We start from the raw sequence: 26,545 nt of genomic DNA, 5'->3' as shown, positions 1-26,545 counted from the left end.
GTTACTCTTTGATTTTTTTCCCCCACTGTACCCTTATTTCCCCCCCAAAAAAGACTGATTTTTTTTTCTCTCTCTCTCTTCATGCAGTCCGGCCTAGAAAAGAGCATAGAGAGGGCCATAGCTGAAGGGGACACTGCAAAGGCGGAGGAGATGAGCGACAGACTCGCCACTCGAGAGGTACATTGTGCTGATAAGAGATCTTTGGGGTGCTTGCGCTGTGACAAATCAGGCTAATGGATCCGTGGCCATTTCTCCGGCAAAGACATAGAGGAACATAAACACACCCAGACACCCACCATTCAGTCCTGCAGCCCTTTTCCATTGAGTTAATGGAAAGCCCTCCCCTTAGTTTTGAAGTGCTGCAGTTTTAAAAGACTTTTGGCTCTGCTTTTTAATGAAGGGTACATTGCTTTCAAGCCAACTCTTAAATAATTCCGCAGGTATGAGTTTCATACCTTTGAAGTGTACATGTCCCTAAATGCAGTGCCTGAAGTTTGGAACTTACCGCCTTGGTAGGCATCAGGGATCAAGTGGTTTGAAAGTAATTTAGCATAAAGTGTAGCCCCCGAACATGTAATTGTACTTAAAAAGAAACATAGCAGCTACGGTACTTGGCGTTACATTGCTTCGCTTTTAATAAGTCTTAACATTAGAGTTCTTTGTTTCTTGATGCATTTTGCTGACAGCATTCAACACAGTAGTGCAATTTGCAATACTTGCAAACATGTAACATTGACAGTTGTATGTTGTTTTATTTTTTTCTCTTCAAAGGTACGATACACAAAAGTTTAATGGTTACCATAGCGATGTTGTATACAGCCACACAAATGCTAGTCATTTGTAAGACTTAGTTTAACTCATTCGCTCGCAGCCATTTTCACAGACGCAATCCCATTCGCTCCCAGCTGTTTTATTGGATTTTGACTGATTTTGTAAAGCCCACAGAATATTGTGTTCGATTGCTATAAAAACATGGAACATATCAAAAGAAAGATTAAAGTCTCTTCTTCCATTAGGGAAAAAAATATATATATTTCTATCTGTTTCTGTTTTGCAGCAATTAGCATTAGAATATAGCTAAGTTTGATCAATTTTCACAAATCTAATGAAAATTGTGAGTAATTGAGCATTTTTTTTTAACATGGCCCTGGTTGATCTCATTTGCTCTGCTGCCACCTGCTGGCCGTTTGTGTAATAACTACCGTTTCTGCAACCGTTGTTTGCAGTTGAAATGCTGCATCAAAGCCTTCTGTATATTCTAGCATAAAAAAACAAAAAAACAAAAACACGTATAAATACGTCTATGGGACACTTACAACATAAAAAACGTATTCATACATTATTTGGAGCAAATGAGTTAATTGAATATGCTCCTTGATATCATCATCATCATCATCATCATCATCATCATCATCGGGTGTATGTGAAATTTGAACCATTTCAAGTTCCCACCATCATCAGTAAGACGGGATAACATTATTTTCTTGTTGTATTGGGTTCTTATCATGTTTTTCTTTTTTGATGGGCTGAGTCCAATAATTACGGTAAGGATGGTAAATAGGTTTAGATTGAGCGCAAATTCCATTGCAAAAACAAAATCAAACAAACCTGTTTAATTTTACATCAGCAGATTTGTTGCATAATTGTTTTAAGGTATTATTATTAATTTTTATTATTATTATTATAACATTTTAAGCTAATTATTTTTCAAATTACATCAACCGATTTTTACCGATTTGACCTGGAATCGGGAAAATGTTATATCTTGCCTTAAATATCAAATGTTTTTATATTATTTTGAATTTTTTCAAAGAAAGTCTCATATGCCTCGCAAAATATGGGTACTGTTGAAGAAAAACAAAATCAAGTTCATTGATTAAATTTGATACATCGCAAATGTTATGGGCATTATTGATAAATAGTAGTCCATCATTTTCTCATCTAAACTTTTGAGCGAAATGGGCAAATTTGAGGACTTAAAGAAAAGCAATTGTGACAGGCACCTGCTCTGTACTTTGAAAAAGCCTCTTAGAGTGCTGGTGAATGGTTTTAGCCTGAGCCGAGGTTCTTGCCTCCCTGGCACCTGCTTTGTGTTTTGCCAGAATGATGATGGGACCTGACAGCAGTCTGGCATCCTCCTCTCCTTGTTTAGCAGTGATAATTTCATTTCCACCAGAGTAGTGAACTGACCAATTAGAATTCATGGGAACTTACGGTTTAATGAGGGAAACTCCTACAGCAGTCACTTTTGAACTCAGGCAGGAAAACCGCATGAAGCAAAAAATGTTTGAAGCATTCTGAATTTGTTGTAATTGTACAGGATAAAGGTCTATCTTCAATGCCACACAGCATGTTGTGCAGGTGGCGTTTAGCAACATACAGTTTTTGTTTTCACTTCTGACAGGGGCTCGGTGACAAATATTTAGAGGATCAATAGTCTCCGGTGTGGCCAGAATCAATTTCAAGGTTATAATTGAGTGGCTCATTTTCTACGCAATGGCTTAGATTTTTAATTTGTTTATGTGCGTAACACCAAGACGAGATTGTGGCAGGCTTTTTTCAGAAACAATATGAGCAGGTTTTCCTACCAAAAGATGCAAAAATATTCTGACAGCTGTGAAGAACTAAATAGGCCTGTTTGTCCCTCTAGGCATTGTTTTGTAAAGAAAATGCTCTGACATGTTGATGACATGATTTATTCTGAGAGATATGGAGACAGAAAGCTGGTTGTCAGCATCAGTATTTTATTATTATTATTATATATATTTTTTTACTGTTCTGAGCTCCATCACATCATTTAAGTAAGGGTTTTAGTTAATGTATTTGTTTCTTTTTTTCATTTGAACATTACAACTCTGTGGTGAAAGTGCCTTAGAAAGTCTTTTACTCATTCAATCCCAAAAACTAATATGTTTTTAATACTTTGTCCGGCACTCCCAAAAACGTATAAATATGTTTTTATGCTAAAGCATACAGAAGACTTTGATGCAGCTTCTGACCTGAAGAGGCCACTTAAAGCAATGATAATTATTGCAAAAAAAACCCAGCAGGTGGCAGTAGAGTATAAGAGATCAACCAGGGCCATGGTGCCACAAGCTCTTTTTGCCAATATTTTCAAAAGATTTGTGAATAATCATGAAACTTGACTATATTCCGATGCTAATTGCTGCAAAACGGAAACATATACAAATCTACTTTTTTTTTCCTGATGAAAGAAGAGACTCATCTTTCTTTTGGTAGGTTCAGGTTTTTATTTTTATTTATCTATTTATTTTTTTTATAGCAATAGAACACAATATTCTTTAAGCCTTGCAAAATAAGTCGAAATCCAGTAAAACAGCTGGAAGGAGGTTGCTTCAGTCAAAATGGTTGGGAGTGAATGAGTTAATGATGGAATACAATACATCAATTAGGAGTATCACAGGTAGTTAAGTAATATTAAAATGTGTTGTTGATGAGTGCATGATGACAAATGCTTTTTTAGTGGAAGTCAAGTTAAAAAAAAAAACAAAATAAAAAAATCTTTACAATAAATATGTTCTATGCACCCCCATTAGCCTAAACACGACATTCTGATTAATATTATGTGTGTAAAATATAATTAAGCATCAAAATCCATCTATTGTTATTCATCTCGGGGGCCAGCCATTTTGCCACTTGTTGTTGACTGAAAATGACATCACAGCGCCAAAGGGCTCAGGTAGTGACCGTCACAGCTCACCTGGGGTTGGTCATGTGACGTTGCCAAGCTGAGCCTTTAGGCACTAGTGTGATGTCATTTTCAGTCACCAGCAAGTAGCGGTACAAGACAAAATGGCTGCTTCCTGACACTGATAGGGACAGGTTGCTTAATTCATACTCACAAATGCAATACTAATTAGAATAGAGTGTTGTTTAGACTAGTAGGATTACATAGAACATATTATTGTGAAGAAAAATTTTGACTTCCGCTTTAAGTCAGTTTCATATTGCTGGCATCGGACCGTGTCCTCATATGTCACAATTTGGTAAATTTATGTATTGATTTTTTTTTTTTCTCAAATCTATTGCCTACTATTGGTCAATCCACATGTGTGGGTGCAATTTATTTATTGACAAAATATTGACCAATCCAAAGTGTTGAAAATGGCTTTCTTTATTTTACTAATGGTTGAACAAAATGCCGTTTTTGGGGTAACCTTAAAGGTGAGGATTTTGGAGGTACGAAGATTCCGTCTGGCACCAGCAATATTCAAAGAAATCACATTCCCTCTTGAATACCAAATGATCACAAGTGTCTTCATGGCTTAGTCAAAGCTCCCTAATGTATTCCTTTAAATTCAGCCGTTCAAGGATCTTCTCTCATGAAGATGTCTGTAGGTACTCCTCATCATGGTAATACCGCTTCTTAAATACTTCTTTGTAAAAGCCATTGAACACATAAATGTGTGTGTGTGGGGGGAACATAGTGAATCGGTTCTATATATTGGAAAGTCCAAGTCCTCCAGGTTAGCTGTCTTTTGATAAACGCACATGCTTTTGCATTTAAAAGTTTCATGTGGGCAAATTATTTCTGTAATTAGCGTAACATTGTGTGACTGACATATTGCGAAGCCCCAAGCTCTGTCAGGAGATGTGATAGCGTCCAGAAAGTCGCAATTGACAGATTGATTTTGCAGCTATTTCAGCTAAATGAGGCAAGGCGGGAAGTTGATAACAAATTCGACCTAAAAAGCTCCATGATGGCCTCTAAGTCAAAAGTGAAGTTATCCCTACAAGAGGATGTGCTATGTACTATATGACAGACATTTGTTACTATACATAAATGCACTGTTTATATTACGCAAGTGTGCGTACTACAGAATTTTGCCAATACAGCATCTAAAATTCAGAAACAAAAGACAAAAGAAAAGGAAACTGTATATATATACATATATATATATATATATATATATATATATATATATATATATATATATATATATATATATATATATATATATATATAACTTGACACATGAAAAGAACACTTCTTTCAAAGGAGCCAGAGAGGAATAGTAAAAATAAAGTTTTAACATTTTACAATTACTTAAGTATAATTAATAAACCAAAGTTAACATTACAAAAAACAATGTTGCGTTCAAGTGCGCCATGGAAAATCCTAAACTCTTCCACTCCCGTACAGTCACAACTTTGAAAGACGTGCTTCAGAACCGACACAAGGCCCCGTTTGATTTTACGTGAATCGGTGTTCGGAAGTACCTACCCAAATCGGTCCATACCACAAAAAAGTAGCATCTTGAGTACACCATCCCTAATAATGACCACATCAAAATTGTCTTTAAAATTAAGAAAATGTATTCGATACAGGTAGAAGTTAGTGCATTTACATTAGTCCTGGAGCCCACATAACAATTATTAAATCAAACAAAACCTGACTTTGAACTCAACAATTTTGTTTCACTAATCAACTCTTTGGTTATTGTGTTTCATTCATCCTTAATAATTACTCACTTTTTTCCCCCTTTTTTAATAACAGTGCAAGTGAGGTCTTTTGAAATTGAGGTTGTCCTTTATGTGAAGAAGTGGGTTTATTTTCTGACAAAAGGCTGTCACACCATGTTAGAGTGTAGAGTCTCCCCGTAGCACTCATCTCAACTATTAGAGAGGCATTACCACTTCAAAACAGAAACTCTATTCAGTCTGCCACAATGGGGGGTGTTGGGTCCGTTTCATGACTGCAGGAGCCAATGAATATGAAAATGAAAAAATATATTACTCGGCTTCAGAAAGCCTTATAATGTATAAGATACGCTATAACAGAGGTTGGGCTAAAAAAAATAAAAAATAAAATAGTTCTGTTGCGTACCAAATTTTCATCATGCTAACCCAGTTTTCTTGCTAAAAATATCTTATTATCGGTAGGGATGTAACAATATTGAACGCTCACTGTTTGTTTTTATCACGATATTGCTGTCGCAGTACGATAATTATTGCCCTATTGCGGGAGCGCTCACGGTATTGCAGTAAGCTTCACTCACTGTATTGTGAAAAGGTACACGCCTACACGGTCTGTGCATTTTCCCCTGAGGCTTATGTGAAAAAGACATATACATATACGACTATGTAATGTGCATTGTGCACTTTTATCATCACATCCCACTGCCACAGCAAAAATCCTGTGCCGTCCCAGACAATAGTAAAAAAAAACAACCAAAAAACAACCAAAAAAAAAACAACCATACTTAAAAAAATTCCGTATCGTCTGATTCCAAGTTACTTACAGTACTCGCACAATTTGACGTTAAATATCAACTATTCCCCATTCATTTTCAATGGGACTGACAATGAACTTTTTCTAAGTCCCACTTTCCACGCCCACTTCCATACATACAACTGATCATCATTACCAGCTCTGTGATACTGCTCAGTTCTTTTTATTCATTTATCTTTCAACTTCAATTAACACTTTGTAATTTTCATATAATTTATCTTTCAATTTACTTCAGATGCATTCAACTTAGCATTTAGCTATTGGCACTCAGCTTTCAGTATTCCCACGCAATTTCTCGAGAAATTGCACTTAGTCTATTTTCTAAGCGGATTGTTTAAAGCGATCATATTTTCCCTCGAATTCAGCACAATTTGTAGTTAGATCAATGGATTTTGAAAATAACGAGTAAAATTAGAATCCTATCATTTTGCTGTGTCAATTTCACTAAATATGCAAGATACTTAAAAAAAAAAAAACTTTTTCCATATATAAGGCGCTACAGTAGAGGCTGGGGTAACGTTATACACATTAGATGGTGCTGCGCTAAAGGGAATGTCAACAAAACAGTCAGATAGGTCAGTCAAACTTTATTAATAGATTACAAACCAGCTTTCTGACAACTCCATTCACTCTCAAAATGAATAAACAGCTGTTTTATTATTTTCTCTGAGGTAAAGTATTAGTATTCGCTAGCGATCCAAGATGGCGGGATCTTCTGCGCATGCGCGGCACTGATCGCGCAGGGTCACCGATAGCGTCTTGACAGCGAGACCTGTTGCGGCTCAATATTGATCCATATGTAAGGCGCTCTGGATTGATTATAAGGCGCATGGTCAGGTTTTGAAAAAATTGAAGGCTTTTAGGTGCGCCTTATTGTCATGAAAATATGGTAATTTGATTGATTTTTCATGTACAATTTAATACCTTTAAAATCACATTTAGTTTTTAAAGCTATTCATTTTTCATGGAAAATAATTAAGTTAACACTATCTTCTTACTGTTGAAAATGGCTCAATGAGTCAAGTATTTCTTTAAAAACTTAATGTAGTTGTGCGTACTTTGGATAGTAGTCAGTATCAATTTGTTGATGTGTTGATATTTGTACCATGTGTGATAACAGGTAGCTATAACATTTCGGTTTATCGCATTTAAACATGCCAATATCTCATTATGGCTCAGCCAATCAGTGGATGTTTCTGAAAGGAAAAGCCACACTGTCCTTGAAAATCTACCCTTTGAAAAGCCAGCCTGAATAGCTGGGAAACAATAAGGTTCTGTGGCATTCTGTCAGGGCGACGTTGGTAGCTTAGCTAAAACAAAGAACCAAACTAAGGGTGTTTTGTGATATTAATACCTTCTTTTTTTCCCTCCTCTAGTCTGCACCTTTACTTTGCCCTCCCTGTATTGTAATCAAAAATAGTAATGAGCAGAACATAAATGGAAGGTTGGCTTTATCAGATTTGGACTTTCTCCTCACCGCGAGAGAATTAGGCTGACTATCCCTGCGCAACCCCCCTCGGGCCACCGTGTGGAGAGTTTAGTCAAACTCTCTTCTTTGTTCTCTTTCCCTTCATCATAAGCAATTTATCAGTGAATGAACTTTTATTGTATCTCTGGATGACTCACATTAAATTTTCACCCATTAATTTTGAAATGGATTTCAAAAATGGGTACAAAGCTTTTATCAAATGCCTGGGAATCTCATTTGGATTATTGTATTTCATTAATTACTTGAGAGACAAAGCATACTTTTCAATGTAGATTTGTGTGCTGTTTAATTAATTAGCATGTTTTCTCTTTTAATTAAAGCAATTTTTAAATTGGAGCCCACAGCAAAACACATATATAATTTGTTTGTAATTATGCCTTAATTGGTGGTAGTGAAAGCTTAGCACCATGGTTTCTTTTTTTTTTTTTTTTTCATGATTGCCGTTTATTGCTAGTCACTCATTAATTATACTGTTTTCTCTAATTAGCTTATAAAACTGTTGATGGCATATTATTCTAAGTGTGAGTTCAAAGCTTGCTAATAAGCCCACCACACTCAGAAGAGGCAAGATAATGGATTGTGCACAAGCAAGTGAACTTTTTTTTTGTGTCAGTTCCCTAATGATGACACGTGGCGTGTATCTCGCATCAGATTACTTGAAGAGAAAATTGAGACATTGCTGTTCGGCTGTGTCCTCCCTGGAGTTTTTTTTTTTTTTTTTTTCCTTTTGCCTGCCATGTAATTGTGTTTGTCAAAGTGGTAGCAAGATTACAAAAGTTCTTCTGAGGCTGCCCACTGGGATGCGCATTGGGATTTAGCATTGCAACTGAAATAATGTTGTGTTTCAAGTCTTCATTCTTCTATATTATATGTTGTTCACAGTGATTTCAATATTGCTGAATATAGTAGTGAAGTGGTTTTACAAATTCTATGAAAGACATTGACGTAGCTGGCAGAACTTGCTTGGATCGTTCTGATTGGTTCATTGACTGTTTAAGAAATATTTAACAGTATACATTTTTGTGTTTTCTAATGTTTTCATCTCATATTCCTCCTATGTATTTCCATAACATTAATTAACCTATAAATTAGGGATGGACCGATCATGGGCGGGGCTTTCATGAATATCGGTATTGGCCTTAAAAAATACCAGTAAATAAAAAAAATCTGATGATAATTCATAATAATAATAGTTATAATAATTATAATAATTATAATAATTATAATTATAATTATTTTAAACTCTGTTAACTTTAGGGAAGTATTTCTTTAAATTCTCTCTGCAGCTTCTGTTATTGTTTCAGATTAAAGCAAAGATAAGTGAAAATTTAACATATAACGGATATTTTGGAAAACTTTATTTACTCTAGAAAACAAACGTGAGTTAATTTCTTTTAATCTTTCATTTAATGTTTTTTTTTTTTAAATTGTAAAATATAAATGTATATTGTCTAAGATTAAAAAAAAAAATGAAAACCAGAAAATGTGTTCAAATTGATATGCTTAAATACATTTCAACAATAATGATGTTAAATAGTTGGAGTATTTTTTCTTTATTTATTTATCTCTTTATTTATTTTTTTTAATTTTGAAAGCAGTATTTGCCCTTTTAGTGAAAGTGAATATCAGCTCCAAATATTGGTTATTGGCTTACTTGACTACCAATAATCGGTATGGATAAATAAAACCTTTGCTCAGAAAATGTGTGCCTGATTGACAATCAGTATTAAGAGAATTTTGATCTGACAATTAGCTGTAATAAAATAAAAAAATTGTATTCTAGCATATCTCCAACATAGTTTTGGCCACATCTCTTGATGAAATATTCATTGTGAGAACTAGTGAATACACAGATCATTTTAATTATTTCTCACAAAAATTATCAACAATGATTTCTCAAGGTAGGAATCAGATTAATATCCATATTAAACACTTAAATTCTACAAATGTTCGCCAATGTTGATGAACATTTAACATGGAAAGTGCATATAACATGGAAAGTGCATATAGAATATGTCAAATCTAAGGTATCCCAAACCGTAGCTGTTATACAAGGTTAAAGAATCATTGAACAAGAATGCTTTGTTATTGTTATATAATTCATTGATTGTTCCATACTTGGCCTATTGCATTGACGTGTGGGGTGTGCAGCTAAAACCTACAAGGAACCCATCTTTCTTTTACAGAAGCGTGTTAGTCGTGTTGTTGATTAGGCGTAGATATCACAAATTTTACTTCTTTCTGTCCCCTTTCATTTCTTTTTTTTTCCTTTTAAAGAATGAAATAAACTTGTTGAAATTGAAATGTTTACATACAATGATCCCATTTTTAGGAACTCACGACGTCCCATTACTTGATGAGATATTTCTAGAACTGGCCCACGGGCTACTCATGTGGTCCTTGGTGGCTACCTGGTGGTGGCGGGCGCCATGTTGGTGACCCCTTGCTCATTTGATGATTCAGACGATTTACTCTCACTTGGGTTGTCCTTTGTTGGATTTGAAACTGCTTGCATGCTTAGTTTATTTCAGTCTTCCGGATGACATGGGGTCTCCGTCTTTTCCAAGGCGATCTGGGTGGTGTCCATTGATCTCTTCATCCTTTGACCTTCCCGATGTTGCCGCAACAAAACACGCTTTCTTTGCCTTCTGCCTCAGTTTTAAGAAATGATGCTGGAGTAACGCACACACACACACACACACACACTACCTAATCTGATATTCATTCCTTTCTTATATGGCCCTTCTTGCCAAGGTTGACTAAGGCCACATTATTTAGGCATTAAGGTAGCGTGATAAGGGAATTAGGCTGGTCATTAATCGTTTACACGTCAAATGCAGCAGAGCAGCTCGGGGAGGTGATTTAGTGAGGCAAAGCCATATAGCCCTTGTTAATCCACCTCTCACACGTTTTAATTGGAAGAGTCTTCCTGGATAGGAAATTTATGAATGGCTTTAAGGCAATTTCGGCCTTAAAGCCATCATTTATTTGATATTGTTAAAAGAAGCTTTAACACGTTATCCACACGGAGACGCGACTTTCGTCTTTAATTGAGGTATTGTATTTTGTAGCTGTTTGATTGGGACTGTTTAGAGAGCCTTACCAATTATTATTGCAGTTGTGTAATATGCAGTGCAGCAGGCAGCTATGTTTTTTTTTTTTTTAATCGCATTGGGGTTCCATGTTTGGGCCTCCATTTGAATCTCCATGACGACCCAAACTTGAATGAATCACTACTATTGACTTAACCCGCAACGTGGCCTTAAGCTGCAGTGTCCGCATTGAGTACAATGATGTTTTTTTTTCTTTATTTGCATTCAAATCTACTACAGGTCAGAGTATTAATCCTCAGAATAAACCTTATTTTGAACAGGCCTGTGCACAGGACACACAAGAGAGAGAGAAACTACGGAACAGGAGCATGACGATGACAGGCACTTAATCATATATTAATATGCATGGCAGTGGGAAGAACATAAACATAGACTGCAGGAGGTTTCTTGTCTCATGCCTTTGTCCCAGCTTTGTAGTTCCATTCTTATTTGCACTCGCTTCTAATGTGAGAGGATTTGGCACTAAGATACATGTGGTGGGGGAGGCAAAAAAAAAAAATCCTGAAATGTGGATCAAAAAAAGTAAATGAAAAATAATGTCATATTACAGAAAACATGAGAGGCTAATTTGTGCCGACTTTTTGCTAATTTTGTTCTCGCCACAGAAAGAGGAGCCGTCACCTGCTCGGCGCCACAGCGCTGACAGTGCCAGTGATCCATGAAATAAGCTGCCGCTGGCTTTGTTCAGATAAGAATGAACAAATCTGCACAATGTACTGCTCTCGGAATCTCATTTTCATACTTGCATGCAGGCTGAAGGAAATAAGCTGTTTGCAGGCTTGATTAATCAGACATTTGAGGTTTTTTTTTTGTTTCTTTGATCTGTTCTGTCTCCTAGGTAACTTGCTTGACATTAATGTTGAGCGTCAGCGAAGACAATCATGAGACAAAAGTGATTAAAAATAATTGTGAGCCTTTATTTTTGATTTTACTATATAAAATAAATTCTAAAATTGAATTACCAAACATGGAAATGATGAGTATGGAAGTGTGTTTAATTTTGTTTTTGCAAAACGATCTAATAGGAGTGCAGGTGGGGAAAAAAAAGGTGCCTTGACGCGAACCCATTTAGTGTCATGCTGATTCATTTGATTGTCCGCCAACAATGAGGCCTCCTAGTTGACGTTGGATTTGTCAATACCGTAATTTAATAAACGTGTTTGTGTGTATAATCTCCCCGCCGCATCGCAGCCACTCGGAAGCATCGACACCAATCCAACAAAGAGCAAGGAAAAGCCCCCGTGCGCTATCGTCGGCTTGCAAATCGACTGCAAATGCGGACTTGGTTGCCCGTTGTGAGGCTCTGCAACACGATTTGAAGAATTTTAAAAGCTCGAAAATGGCAAAGGACTGTCATCATATGTACGCTCCAGGTTATACAGACATTTTCACAAATCTTGTAGTGGCTGTAAAGATGAATGCCTTGAGGGCCCTGCAGCAGCCCGCCACTTGCAGCCAGCCGGAGCCCTTATCTTAAATCCAAGCAAAGTACCATTAATCTTTTTGAAAGACCTTTATGGCTTTTAATGTATCCCAAATTAGAACATTTTACACCCTTGGTTCCTGAAATATAGTGATAAAAAGCCTTTAGAGTTTAATTTTTCCTGCCTGCTCGCTCTGACCTGCTTAATCCCAGCATGCATTAGGAGATATTTTAGTTTCAGTCTTTCTAATAAAGTTTATCCCACTTAATTATAATTGAAACATTTCTTTTTCTACCAGGTCTTTTTTTTTTTTTTTTTTCAAGTGGTGCAGCGGTGGCACATTTCTTCATTACCTCAAGACTTTCTTCCCCTTTGATTGTGCTGCGACTATTACAGAGAATTACCCCCAACGTTTGGTGAAATTGTTCCAAGTTGTTTATCGAAGTTTGCCTCTGCTTGAATAATAAACCTATCTCAGGAGTGACAGAGGAGGCAGGATTTGCGCTTTGTTTCCCGTGCTTGTGTGTGACTGGGGTTATTGGGATTATTCTGCTTCACAATACACTCGTGTCTTCCCTGGGATTTCAATGTTTGCCTCTTGCTGTCACGGTCCTTCTCTTCACTACTTTTTTCAGGGACTGCCTGCAGTCTTTCAAACAGAAAAGTCGCTACTTGCGCTGATTTATTGTTAGCAGTTTTCCCACAACAAATACAGACTATGAATCATAAATGTGTCTTTCTGACTCGTTAAGGAGTCTTTTAGTGAAATTGACATAAAGACTAAGCATTGTTGCGATAATGTCCAGTGCCTTTTGTGGATCATAGTGTTAACAATGATAAATTCTGGATCAGTTTATTCAAGGGATGTAATAGCCATTTTTTTTTTACTTATTTACTCCCAAAAATGTATAAATGCGTTCTATTTTAAATGTTTTAAGTGTCCAAAGACGTATTTATCCGTGTTTTTTATTTTATTTTATTTTTTTAATTAACTATAGTTAGCAACTTTTGCACGTAGTTTAAAAAAAAAAAGCAACTGGTGGCTGTGATTCCTGCTCAGAAACAGCCACCATAACTGGAATCGCTGTCATATTGTTTTCCGTATGACAATAAAGCAGCTCAGTTGGAGGGTAATTACAGAGTCAGTTGCACTGAATCTAGCCAAAGACATTTTTATCAACATGTTGGAAACTTTGAACCTGAGTTATATGCTTTCAAGCCGCAGATATTTTTTTGCCCAGGTCACCTGCCTTACATGTACAACTTGACATGGGAGAACCGGTGTTTTTTTTTTCCACTTGTCAATTTGCACTTTTTTTTTCTTTTTTTTTTTGAAAAAAAAAAGTTTTTTTTTTTTTTTTTTTTAAATAGAGGGGAAGTAAAAATAAACACTTGGAATAATGTAGTTGCACAAGTTCGCACACCCTCTTAAACTGGGAATGTGGCTGTGTTCACAATTAACCAATCACATTCAAACACATTTTCAATACACACAACTACATTTCAAGAAGCTCAAATAAAGTTTAGCTGTTTGGGTAGGCTTTTCCCGTTTTTGTTTTTTGCTTTCAAGCACAAACCTGAATGTTCTGTTCTAATACTGTATTGGCATATGGAACTGGTTATAATTCCCTCTACATTGATGAAGGCCCAATGTCCAGCTGAAGAAAAACAGCCATAAAGCATGACAGTAGGTGTATTGGTGTTTTTAATTAATTAATTAATTAATTAATTAATATATACAACATACACATATATATATATATATATATATATATATATATATATATATATATATATATATATATATATATATATATATATATATATATATATATGGTTTACTGGTGAACAAAATGAACCGCTGTTTTTTTCAAGATGGATCTCAAGGGTAGCAGATGTAATGAAAACAGCAAAGGTCCCAGAATTGAACCCTGTGGAACACCATACGTTCCGTTATATATGTGAATTCATATTGCACATATTCGTCCAACCACTTTTGTTTTTTTTTTGCTCAACGAATTTAGTATGAAGTGATTCCATCCATCCATCCATTTTCTTGACCGCTTACTCCTCACAAGGGTCGCCGGGGTGCTGGAGCCTATCCCAGCCGGCTTCGGGCAGTAGGCGGGGTACACCCTGAACTGGTTGTCAGCCAATCGCAGGGCAGAAGTGATTACAATAATAAAGAAATCACACAATGTTCCATCAAAGCAGACACAAGTTGACTACTGAGTGCACTGAATTCCCTGCAACACAGGCTGAGCAATGTAGCGAGCGTATCATCATGAATCATTTGAGTCGGATGTGACTCCCTGAACCCAGGTTAAGAATCACTGTTCTAGAGGTAATAGCGACTCAGCTTTGGTGGGTCAACGTAAGCCTCTGCACTGTGCAAGTGTCCACAGAATTGTCGTGACGGTTAAACTTGTCTGGTTGCGTGCTAACGATTATCCATCAACACATTGCTAAGCAGTGATCGAGTGTGAATGTAAAGTGACAGTAAACCCTATTAACCGCCTGTTTTTTCCCTCCCAAGTTGCAACCTATTTGAAAATTGCATTCGATTACATTGCCACGTCAATTTGAATTTGATTAATTGTTCAGCCCTTTTCTGTTACTGCATGCTGCGTGGATGCCGTATGCTGTGTGAGTGTGGAACCCTGCTGCGGTGTGGAGGAGGCAGCAGAGACCGTGACAAGAAAGCGCCCTGACGCATCAGTCAGACAGCTTTTATTTTATGCCTCGGACTGATTTCCATTCTCCAACGGGCCTCTCGTCTGTCTCTAAATAGCTGGCTGTGAAAATCGCCGAAGCCACTGATTGCCGTGACTTTGTGCAGCGCAAACAGGAAGAGGACGCTTTGAGGGCAGCGAAGAAAAGGAAGAAGCAAATAGCTTGGGGGTATGATGTCTCCGTCCTCATGTTTGTGTCTGCCATCCCATCTTCCATGGTGTCAAGTGCAGTTAAGATGGAGTTGCTGAAGTCTGGATACTTTGAATCATTAGTCATTCTCAGATGAAAGCTGGCAGTTTAAATGAATGTGTCAAGGGTTCAATAATGCAGTGTTTTTTTGTGTTTTATTTTTCCTCTCCGTTTTTCAGGTTCGAGGCAAAAAAACGCTGGGAAACCAAAAGCAATATGGGCTACATGTGACCAAGATGGATGGAAAAGGAAGATTTTATTTTTTTTTATGTTAATTGAATCAAACTCTGTTTCTTATGGCAAACTGATATGGTTTAGTATGTTTTTGCACAGTTAAAAGAATTAACACCCGCAAGAGTGTGTTGGCTGAGGGCGGAATAGAAAATCCATCTAAAACCGACAAAAAAAAAAAAAAAAAAAAGCACATTCAAATTAATTCCCTAGGCGTCCATTGGCGTCTGCATTGTGTTACTTTTCCATTACATTTCAGTGATTTGAGCGTTCTGGCCTTCAAATTAAATCTGCTGTACATTACTGGATGATGCGTTTATTTATTGCTGTAAAGTGGGTTAATCATGAAGGCGCTCCTTTCTTCTCCCGGGGAAGAGAAAGGAAAGATTAGGCCCCTAATGCAATGTACAGGATAATGTGCGATCGGATTTGTGTGAAGAAAATGAAATTTGCCTGCTGTAAATTGTTGTTAGCTAACATAAACTGCAAGTTGAGAGAGCGGCTGAGCGAGGGGGGTGCAACCAGACATGAAACGGAGGCTTTGCTTTGCTGTTGGCCGTCTCCCATGCTGGGAGACATACTATTGTTTCTGCATCTGAACAACAGGCACGCGTGTCTTGAAGCCTCCACTCGGCACTCTTTGTGTGATGAGCGCTCTTCAGCATGTTAACCAGTTGAAAACTCTTTGACTTTGATCTTTTTTTTTTTCCCCCCCTGCTTCTGCCTGCTGCTTTTGAAATGATCATTCCGATTCTTTGCAACTGTTAATTCTAAACAGCTTTGGAATGATGATTACTTGTATTCATAATGCTTATGTAGTTATTTTTCCAACTGTGGGAAATAATTGCTCGCTTTAAGGTAATGAGGAATAAAATGTGATTGGGATTCAACATGTTTGGCTATTGTGTCCTTTAGTGCAATGTGAAGGATGCTGTGTTGGCTGAATCAGTATGAGAGGTTAGAAACAAAACATCAGCAATTTTGTGCCCGTTTTTGATGATACATCAGGTCTCTAGAACAGATTTATGCTGAATCGATTTTAGTGAATCGCATGAATTTAGTGTGTGGGTGCGATGCTGTGAATTGCTTAGAATGTGTGCTAATTAAACTATTAATTATCTCTGTAATGAGACGTGAGTCAGAACTCTGTTAAGCACATCAAAGTACAACATGGGATTTTCTATACTTTGATGACTGCAAAAAAAAAAGAAAACATCTTGGCTGAGAAGTGAAGAAATTGAGATTTTCCATTAGCAGAGACACAGAAAGCTCAATTTTAGAGACTTCAAAAGTTGTGGATTACTTTGGGTATTGTAACAGGGTAGTTTGTCGCAGAGATCACAAAAATTTCATAGTGTAGAGTGGACACGTTTGTTTATGTATTTATTTGTTTTGTGCCCAGACTTGCCTGGACAGACATGAAAAGTATCACTGGCTGTATTTCCATTAGGCAGGTAAATAACCACTTGGTTCACCAATAATAACCTTATTGTGGCCACCTCAATTTTTAAGTATTGTAAAATAATATACTGTATGTCTGGATCTCATTTTGTACGCAGACATGTCTTTTTTTTGTTGTTATCGTTGGAAAGCTTATGATAAGACATGACATTTTTGATTGGCCGTTACATCTGCGAAATTGCAACGCCATTGGTTGAAGGTCAGCCACTTAAAAAAGAGCAAAATGTGATACAGTACAATGAAGTGTTGTCCTCTTCATCTTGCTGTTATTTATGATGTGTCTCTTCCAGTAGATCTTAGTGCTTTCTTGTTACCCCAAAAAAAAAAAAAAAACTTTAAAAACTGTGATATAATGAGTTGCAAATGATAATCTGCAATGTAGCAGGGGTTCATTGTTATTATGTTCTGAGGTTGGATCCCAAATCGCAGTCACAAATAAGATTTTAACTATTTATTCACATAACATCGAGAGGCGTAGAACAACTTGACTAGACGAGAAACAATGAGAATGCATCGTGAATTACGAGACGCCAAGCCCCCTTGGGCTGTAGAGATGCACACAGGAGCAGAGTTAATAATCCGACAAACACACACTTCTCGGTTTGTCTTAAATAGACAGTGAATTGATTGGATTGGCTGTGGCTAGACATGTAGGTAACAGGACTGACATGGAATTATCTGATTGGCTGTTGACCGAATAAAGAGATAAAAGATTCTTGCCATCACTTAGCTCCTGACATCACGTAGCGTTTTTCCAGTTGAAAGCAGATGACGGTTACATCAGTTCAAAACAGACACTTGACCTCCACGGTCATGACCCAAAAATAACCCTTGCATGACCCAAACTTAACCCAGTCATGACGATTGTAATCCTTGAAGATACATTTACTCACCTATCATTTCCCTAGCTCAAATCGTATTTCACCCTTTCATTAAAAGAAAAATAAACAAGTCAAAATTGTTTATATAAAAAAAAATCATAAAAACTAGCGAACTATTCAAAGCAATATGTTGTCAGTGAATATGACTAGCGCCGATTCAAGAGCAGCATGCCACCCTATCCATAGCATCACCCGTTATTAATCTCTTTGAACACAAGATAATGCCTTGAGCAGAGATGATTCTGCTTTTAAGCTGGAAAATCCACTTTCCCCCCCTTGTCATGTGGAGGAGCTGTTTTCAATAGCCTGTAACTGGAGGCCAATCTTAGCCCCTGACCTAGGCTGATTTGTTGGGAAACACGGAGACAAATTCCTTGGGCACATGTCGAACGTCTTCGAGGAAAAGCGTTTGTTGTGCGGATCGGGGTAAAGGGAGAGGAGGAAAAGAAAACAACAACAATCCCATTAAATGGTTGGGAGGCTTCTCTGGTATGAAAGGGGAACATATGTTGGTGATAATAAGACATCGGCGCTATCGCTTGCTGCTATCAGCAGCTAGAATAGGATTAACTCATAGGGAAGATCTCAAAGATATTGTTGGTTCTACAAACACCTCACACAAAGTGGAGCGAGTGTTTGTGCATTGGGAAACTTTCAAGAAAAAAACAAAACATTTAAAGTATTATGTAGCATTATACGTGCTTTATCAGGATAGAGTTTAGCTGCAATTGACACATGAAAGAGGCAACAAAAATCCTTGTTCTGTTGATGGAAAATATACTAATTTGCTAGATTTTTGTATTTCGTTTTAATTCCTCCCATCGTTGATCTTGTAAAAGCAAATAGCAAATAAATGTGTATTAACGTCTGTCGTTTTGTGTCATTTCCAGCAGTTACCCTTTCATGAAATAGAATTCCAGTTTATGCAAAATTTTAGAACTTTATGAAAACATATCTCATTCATTTTAAATTATCTGTAGTGTGATGCGCCCAAAAGGCGCCGCCCCACCGGGCATCTGCCCTGTATACCAAATGGCCAATCCAGTCCTGGTAGCAGCAGAATGACTTCTGAAGTCTACAAAATCATTTTTGTTAGGCAATTTACAGAAAAAGATTTATCAAATCTAATCGAGAGAAGCTTCATAATGTATCAAACAATGACGGAAAGCACACAGCATACAACAAAAAACTTTGTCAGGCAGGAATAGTGGCTTGAATGTCAGACTAGACAAGTCAATCATCAGACCCTAACCCAATCGAGAATGCATTTTACCTCCTGGAGAGGAGGCTGAAGGGAGAAACCTCCAGAAACAAACAAGAACTTAAAGAGGCCACAGTAAAGTGCTGGAAAAGCATTTAAAATAATGGAAGCATCCAATCGTCAATAATTTTGCTCACTTGAAAATGGATGGGTTCAAACAAAAGGTGCTCTGTCCTGAGTTGTTTAACACGTCTGGATGTCAATAGCATAAAATAAAAGCTGGAATTCAGAATTTTTGTCTCACTCATCTTTTCATCTGAAATCTTCAGTATACAACAAAAACAAAGGAATTGGCCTTGCCGTTTCAATACTTTCATACATGTATGTACTGTTTGGCCAATCGACGTGGTTAGTGCTTCAGCTACATTTTACATGTCATATAACACATTCGATTCCTTTTCCTGGCCTGTTGGAGGAGTGACAAACTGTGGATGTTGACATACTCAGCTGATTTAATGACCTGTTTAATTCTGGCACGTCTGCAGCTCTCAAATGTTTTGCAGGTTTAATTAGCGTAATCACCGCTCGAGAAAAAGGCCACAGGGTTGTTTAATGGGTCATGTTTGTCAAGATGCACAGAATTATAACACAAAAGACATGTCATTCACGCAGTGCAGCAGTCTTCCAGTAATTACGGGTGTCACAATTGATAATTACAGAAAGGATTGGTTCATGTGAAAGCCAAAAGGAACCTCTGCTGTGAGGAAATTACTTTGACAGTGTTTTGTATGAACAATATGCCTTCTGCCATGGTAAACACTTATACCTCACTGGTAACTATGCAATATTTACAGACGAGTTTTGATGTGAGATCCCTATCAAAATTTTCTGTAATCGTTTAAAGTGGAAGTCAGCCTTAAACATTTATTGACAATAATATGTTATATGTAAACCTCACTAGTCTAAACATGACATTCTGATTAATATTACATTTTTGGAATATACGTTATGAAACAAAATCCAGCTATTTTTTAATCCATCTCAGGCGGCGGCCATTTTGCCACTTGCTGTCAATGAAGATGACATCACATTTGTCCTGTCTGAGTCAACAACCAATCACTGCTCACCTGTTTTCTGAGCTGTGCTATGATTGGTTGTTACCTGAGACTTGCGCAACTGTGATGTCTTCTTCAGTCGACAGCAAGTGTCAAAATGGCCGCCCCCTGAAATGGATAAAAAGGGCTGGATTTTGCTGCTTACCTCATATTCAACGAACACAATATTAAACAGAATACCATATTTAGACTAGTGGGGCTGCATAGAACATATTATTGTCAAAATAAATAAATAAATGGGTTGACTTCCTCTTTAATTCCACATAAAAGCATCATTACAGTGTTCGATTCTGCTGTTTGACTGGTGCACAGTCAAGTGATGTTCGGACTCAAAATTGAAATTATAAAGTACAGAACAAAGTACGACTCACTTCCCCTTAAACTGTGAGATCTAGGCCAAAATAAACATGTACTTGATCTATAATTAAAAATGATAGTTTACTCAGTGAGTTACTTATACATCCTCTTGATTGCATTTGTTGGAAATTGCTTGGAAAGCATCTGTTTTATCACTTAGTATAACTTAAGGAAGGGAAGAAATTAAAATTAACTTTTAATTAATTCTTTCCTTTGCACTCATGGACTAAAAACACTTCAATGACCAAATACGCTGAGCATGCACCCATTATGCATTCATCTTCTATGCGCAAAACACACATTGCCATTCTTCTGCATGAATTATTAAATAAGTGAATTAATAATTCATTTTTTTCTTTATGGAACCATTTAACAGTTCCAACAGAGGTAATCACATCTTAAGAAGTGCCACATAGCTGAATAGTACTTTGGTCCAACCTCTCTTCTTCGTTGTGCGTACGGTAAACACATTTTGACCTGAAATTAGCATCATGTACACGTTTTAGATGGGTAAGTATCATGGGGCCATGGTTGCATTACAGTATGCTCCTATGCCAAATATATGTCACATTTGGATTTAATAGATTTTTTAAAGCTATTTATTCATAAAAAATGTGATATTTTTCCACTATTGTTATTAGTTTACATACATTTTTGTAGATACTTGCAATGTATTTGTATATGAATGAGAAAGAAACAAGACCATTGGTGTAACATTTCCTTGATTTATCCCTGGAAAGACTAGCTCATGTGGTAATGTGTTGCTGAGGGCCAAAATGAACAACACTTTGCCTACTGTTTAGCCGGCAATTATACGGTGGCGCCTTAATTAAAAGGCGGAAGAAACTCGTTATTTCTGTTTTGATACTGGTAATTCTTAACGGACATAACAGTGGCACTGTGGTCCTTTGTAAGCTCTTGCACTGCCTCGGTCGAGGCTCGTCTGACTCTCAGGCCAGTTGAGCGAGGAACTAATTTGTGTCCAAACCCCAAGGAACTCCAAACTCTTCCAAGTAATTCCCTTCTTTCAGACTTAGAACGTTGTGTCGACACAAACAATGGCAGCGCTTTGTAAAAGTGATGCTAAAACCTCTGCCAAGTATAATTCATCATTTGAATGACAATAGACCACTTAGCACTGCTTAAATTATGCCTGTGTTCTATCACCACCACTTCACTGTCTTAGCCTTGTGACAGTGGACCGTCATTAAAGTCGACGGGTTATGTGGCGCTGGCTTATCGCGGACTCAGTCCTCTGAGTTTACTTTAGAAAGAAACTACTCAGACATGGCTTTCACCACCACTCGAAGTCATCTAGGTCATAACAATGTTTAAGTTGTACATTAGGACCTAAACGTCAAATGTGAAAATAACAATGCACAAGCAGTGTAATAATTTGACTTTTAAATAACATACAGTAATTAGGATTCTAATGAAGAGAATGCTGTCATGACATTGACAGTCTCAGGGACCATCTTTTTTTTTTTTTTTTTTTTTTTTTTTTTTTTTAAGCTCATCCTTCCTCTCATTACATCAGTAAATGTGAAAATATAAAGGCACACATTGCTTGACTGCATTTACAATACAAACTCTCTTTCAGTATGAGCTGACACTCGTATATAAGTAAAAAGAGCTGTGGAATAAAACAAATAAAAAATCAGCCTTTTGTCTTATCTAACATGTTATAGTCGTGATTTTAATTTTAAAATCAGAGACAGAATGTGTGACCGATGATCAATCATCAATCATTTGATATCCAATCTCGGGCACACTACAGTGTGCATATCGATTCAGGTTTTGCTCAAGAATATAACTGTAAGCAACAATTCTACTTTGACAGGTAGGTTTATCACCTCTTTTTAATTTTTAATTGATTATACTTAACTGTACAATCATGAAAAATAAAACTTAAAACCTATAACATTTAGTGTTAAGTAATACTCCATTGCGAATGGGTCATGCTAGCAACAAAGCAGCCATGGTTAAGGTCAAGTTGTTTATAGTGCTAATGCTAGCTTAGCATGGCTAGTGCTGCTATTTTGCTGAAGCTAGATACAGTTTCTCATCTCTGTGACTATCACAATTACACACTTTCATAATTCCATGCTGTAATGAATGGTTATCTTTGAGAATTGTGTTTGTGCACTTCAGTGAGGGATGAATAGTCAGAGGCTCAAGTGAGTGAGATTGGTGAAGTACCGGTAAGCCTGCATTCATGTTTTGCTAGCAGTTTTAACTGCCAACTCCCCCTTTAAAACTCATTCACTGCCTTTGACAAGTATACTTGTCAATTGTATTTTTTAGAGCGGTGCTAAATGGGGGCGAATCTGAGCATGCTCCACTGTAAATATCAAACTTGGAAACAACTTTACTGATGCCCAACCACCGGTAGATGACATCATTGCCCCATTTTATAGGAAATAAACACAGTTTCAGAGTCCATGGGAGAAATGGCTGTATTTTGGCAAACCTACATTTTTCTGCTGTCAATTATAAAAGAACGGGACGGGACAAAAAGTAGGGAGTCTATTCTGTTATTTGGTAGATTCGGTTTATATATAATTATTGAATGTAATATCACGTGAGTATTGGAAATGTAAAAATTTTCTATAATGACTGGCAGTGAATGAGTTAAGGGCTGAGTGACTCACAACTTTAAAGTGAAGGAAGTATTACAGTAACTGTTGCCCCTAACTGCTGGTTTAGGATGACTCTACAAATGTGCGTCCCATCTTGCGAAACTTGTTGATTTGGCCATGCTTTTTGACAAACGGCATCCTGTTGCTACATTTTACATCAACTTAGGTTCTGGCTATCTCATTTAGGACTACAAATGACCATTCGTAACCCTTTTTGGGCCACTCAGATGTTTTTTTTCCCCCTTTAGTATCTTTCGCACCATTTGTTTTCATTATCATTTTGATCCGTTAGTCACCTAATATGGTTCATTTCCCTATTAAAAAACAAGACAAAGAGCTATTTGTTTTGCCAGTTCCTTAATTAACACAATGTTTATGAAGTAATGTACCGTCTAATGTTTAACATATGGTGGAAACACAGAAGTTTTACACTAACCGTTTGCGAGACTAATTATCTTGTCTGTGCTTTGGTGTCTTGAGTATCATATTATTCTTTTTTTTCCCAAATGTTGCGCTATAGCTATTGTCCACATGTATCTGTCGGTCCTGCTTAGGTCATGTTACTATTTAGAGGCCATTATAGTTTAATTGTGTTTTTGGCAATGTAAGTGTAACTAACCAAGATGATCTGGAAGGGCTCTCAGATGGTTCCTGTGAAATCAAACTTGAGTACATCAAATGCATACATCTATCAAAATGTTATTTTGCACTACCATTTAATGCAGGGTTCTTGTTATGCACCTGTTTCGCTATCCGTAACTTCATTGTTGTGGGAGGACACCAAAGTACCCAGATAAAATCCATACGGTCGCAAGAACACACAAATTCCACACAGAAAGGTTTGAACACCGAATATCAGAACTGTGAATAGACGTCTTAACCATTAGACCACTGTGTTGTTGTCCATAAACCAACCAACCAACTGAAGGGAAAATTGAATTTTCACCTTGATATGACCCAGCAAAGTATCATTCTCACAAGCTGGTAGGTGCTGTGCAGCTTTTTAGCCCTTCGTTAACGTCTTGTTCTCTTTACAGTGATAACTAACATAATTAGATTTGCCATTAAGAAAGAAAAGAATGAAAAGGACCCCGACCATCTGCATAGCTCACTATGGTAAAAAGCTGAACGCTATCACACTGGAATTCAATCACTGAATTATAGTCTCTTTGTGTGTGTAGGTCTAGTGAGTACCACACACTATATTCATTTCAAAAAGGCCTCAATTTAATTAGCTCTCATATGTTGAAAAATTCATGAATTTGTCTGCAATTCCCGGTTCCATTGTTGGGGATGACTTAAGTGCTGATGTTGGGTATTCATGCAGTTTGGCGAAAGAGTGCCCCTTCCTTTCCAAACACACTCACACACCGAAAAAAGAAACTATTTATGTAAATAGAGACAGCGTGTTTACTTGGTAGAGGAAAGTGAAGCCCTGAACACAGTGTTAAGCTTGGCATGCCTCCGCCAAAGGGGACCTCTCACCATCAACTTCAGCCTTATTAAACTGATTACCAACTCCGCCTAATTAATCAGAGACAGTGCCCTTTCTTGTCATGCAGGGAGGGAGTTCTGTGCCTCAGAGTTCCTCTCTCACTCCCCATCTGTTCTCCTCTGGTCCCACTGTCCTCCCATTTCTTCTTCCAGCTTTGATTGAAGTAGGGGAATGGTAATTTTCATGCATCATCTGGGCCGGCAGGATGCAGGGACAAGTAGCAATTACCTAAAACAAACAAAGCTAAGATTGCTTAAGACGCTACCTCTTTATTCAAGCTCGCGAAATAAGACAACAGACAGAGTGCATAATGGTTGCAAAACACATTTTATAGGCCATTTTGTTCATTGTTTTGGGACCGCTGAGGGCGTAATGGGCACTGACAAATTGCGAGTATGGATATGATTGGTGCTTTGGTGTAGTTGAGGATGGGATTTTAATGTTAAAACAGTCTTACAGTCAAATACTTGACAAGCGTACTTCTAGAATCTAGTATCAACTACAATTTATTTATTTATTTATTTATTTTTATTTCAGAAAGTTATTTGTAATACGCAGGAACCATTGTTTTTACCCAGTGGAGTGCAGGCAAGGCCTTAAAACCCTTTGCTGGTGGATCAAAGACTGTCCAGAGCACGGACATAGATTTATAACTTACCCGTACATAAAATGGTAAGTATTTTGTCTTCATTTGATTGCATGTGTCTTGCGTTGCAGGTCAGATTTGCCTTTTTTTTTGGTAAATAACCAGAGGTGGACATTTCCTCTGTTATGTTGTCGATGCGTGCCCACTTTTCGGCGACTGTTGTCATGGTATAATTGTTGCGATATAGTAGGAAAATATGTATAGCCTACTGACTTCTAATGTCTGTCATATTTGATGCATCCGGTCACAATGCTTTAAATTTGCACATTTATAAGTGTCAAGAATATAGTAATAAACAGACATATCAAACATATTAGTACCGTATTTTCACGGCCATAAGGTGCACCGCATTATAAGGCGCAGTCTCAGTTACGGGTGCTATTTCTTTGTCTGTGCGGACGGCCCTTTTGGCCCCTTCAGCATGGGTATTTAGCTACTATTAGCGATAGCCGACATATCCCAAAAGCTTTTCATCACTTTTCGAAGACACAGCGTGCCAAAGAAACTAATTTTCGAGCCTCAACAACCTCAACTTTTATAAAGTTCCGTTTTTTTCGTTTGTGACTCATGCAACGTAATCAATCCCACCTGTAAGCACTTATAGTAATTTGCATATTTATGTATGGCGCGTGGTGAGGGAGGAGTCTGTTACTCGAACATTTCCGCATTGATTGAGATGTATGGAAAATATACGGAATGAGCAAGCATGCTTATCCAAACGGGCCCAGAGAAAAGATGCTTTGAATGCAGCATACTTAAAGAGAGCTGCTATCCCCAGAGCTGGGAAGCTCATACTTGCTGCTGTTATGTTGTGTCATCTTTTTGTTAGCCTGGATGTGCTCACTTCCTCCTCTGGAGAAACTAATACAGGCCTTTTATTTCTCCAGCAATCACACCAAATGCCAAGTCTAACTGGTCCCTCTATTGCTCCTAATTAATGCCTGATTAAAGAGTGAAAATCAGGATTCTACCAGTGACTTGTTTTTCCAAGGAGTGCGGAATTAATCCCCTTTGGATCTTGCGGAATCATTTAAGGATTCGCCTTGTTCTGTTTATCAAATAAACCAAGTAATTAGAGACTTTAGATAAGTAGGCTAAATTGATGCCCGCCCTTTGTCTTCCCCAGCTAGCGCTGGCTGATAGAAACAGCTGTGTTGCTCTGGTAATGTGCAGCTTTATACTTGTCCAATAACAATGCCCTTTGTGTTTGGTAGGCTTGTAATTACGCTGGGGAGCCTCCTTGACCTTGGTAAGCACATCTATCTGGCTTCTAAATCAGTGTATTTCATTTCTTAACCCACAAAGATACATCACATGG

The 26,545-nt window shown here is 37.4% G+C and overlaps 1 protein-coding gene across 8 annotated transcripts in view; it reads left to right on the top strand.

Annotated features, from left to right (window-relative positions):
* fam204a (family with sequence similarity 204 member A) overlaps positions 1–26,545 on the top strand; it is a 48,921-nt gene that overhangs the window by 2,724 nt on the left and 19,652 nt on the right. For 5 of the 8 annotated variants that reach the window (XR_013278518.1, XR_013278517.1, XR_013278521.1 and 2 more), the window contains exon 5: positions 88–177. Coding sequence is in view for 3 of the 8 variants with exons in the window: in XM_077496051.1 (XP_077352177.1) it covers positions 88–177; positions 15,071–15,180; positions 15,381–15,432 (252 nt within the window). In the remaining 5 variants the exon portion in view is untranslated. Of the gene's footprint in view, positions 1–87; positions 178–11,460; positions 11,841–15,070; positions 15,181–15,380; positions 16,323–26,545 lie in introns of those variants that run through there. The other 3 variants (XM_077496051.1, XM_077496050.1, XM_077496052.1) reach the window with 2 other exon arrangements.

Source organism: Festucalex cinctus, chromosome 14 (assembly GCF_051991245.1).
Source record: "Festucalex cinctus isolate MCC-2025b chromosome 14, RoL_Fcin_1.0, whole genome shotgun sequence".
In the NCBI taxonomy this organism is placed as follows: domain Eukaryota; kingdom Metazoa; phylum Chordata; class Actinopteri; order Syngnathiformes; family Syngnathidae; genus Festucalex; species Festucalex cinctus.
This window is presented reverse-complemented; position numbering and strand designations above follow the sequence as displayed.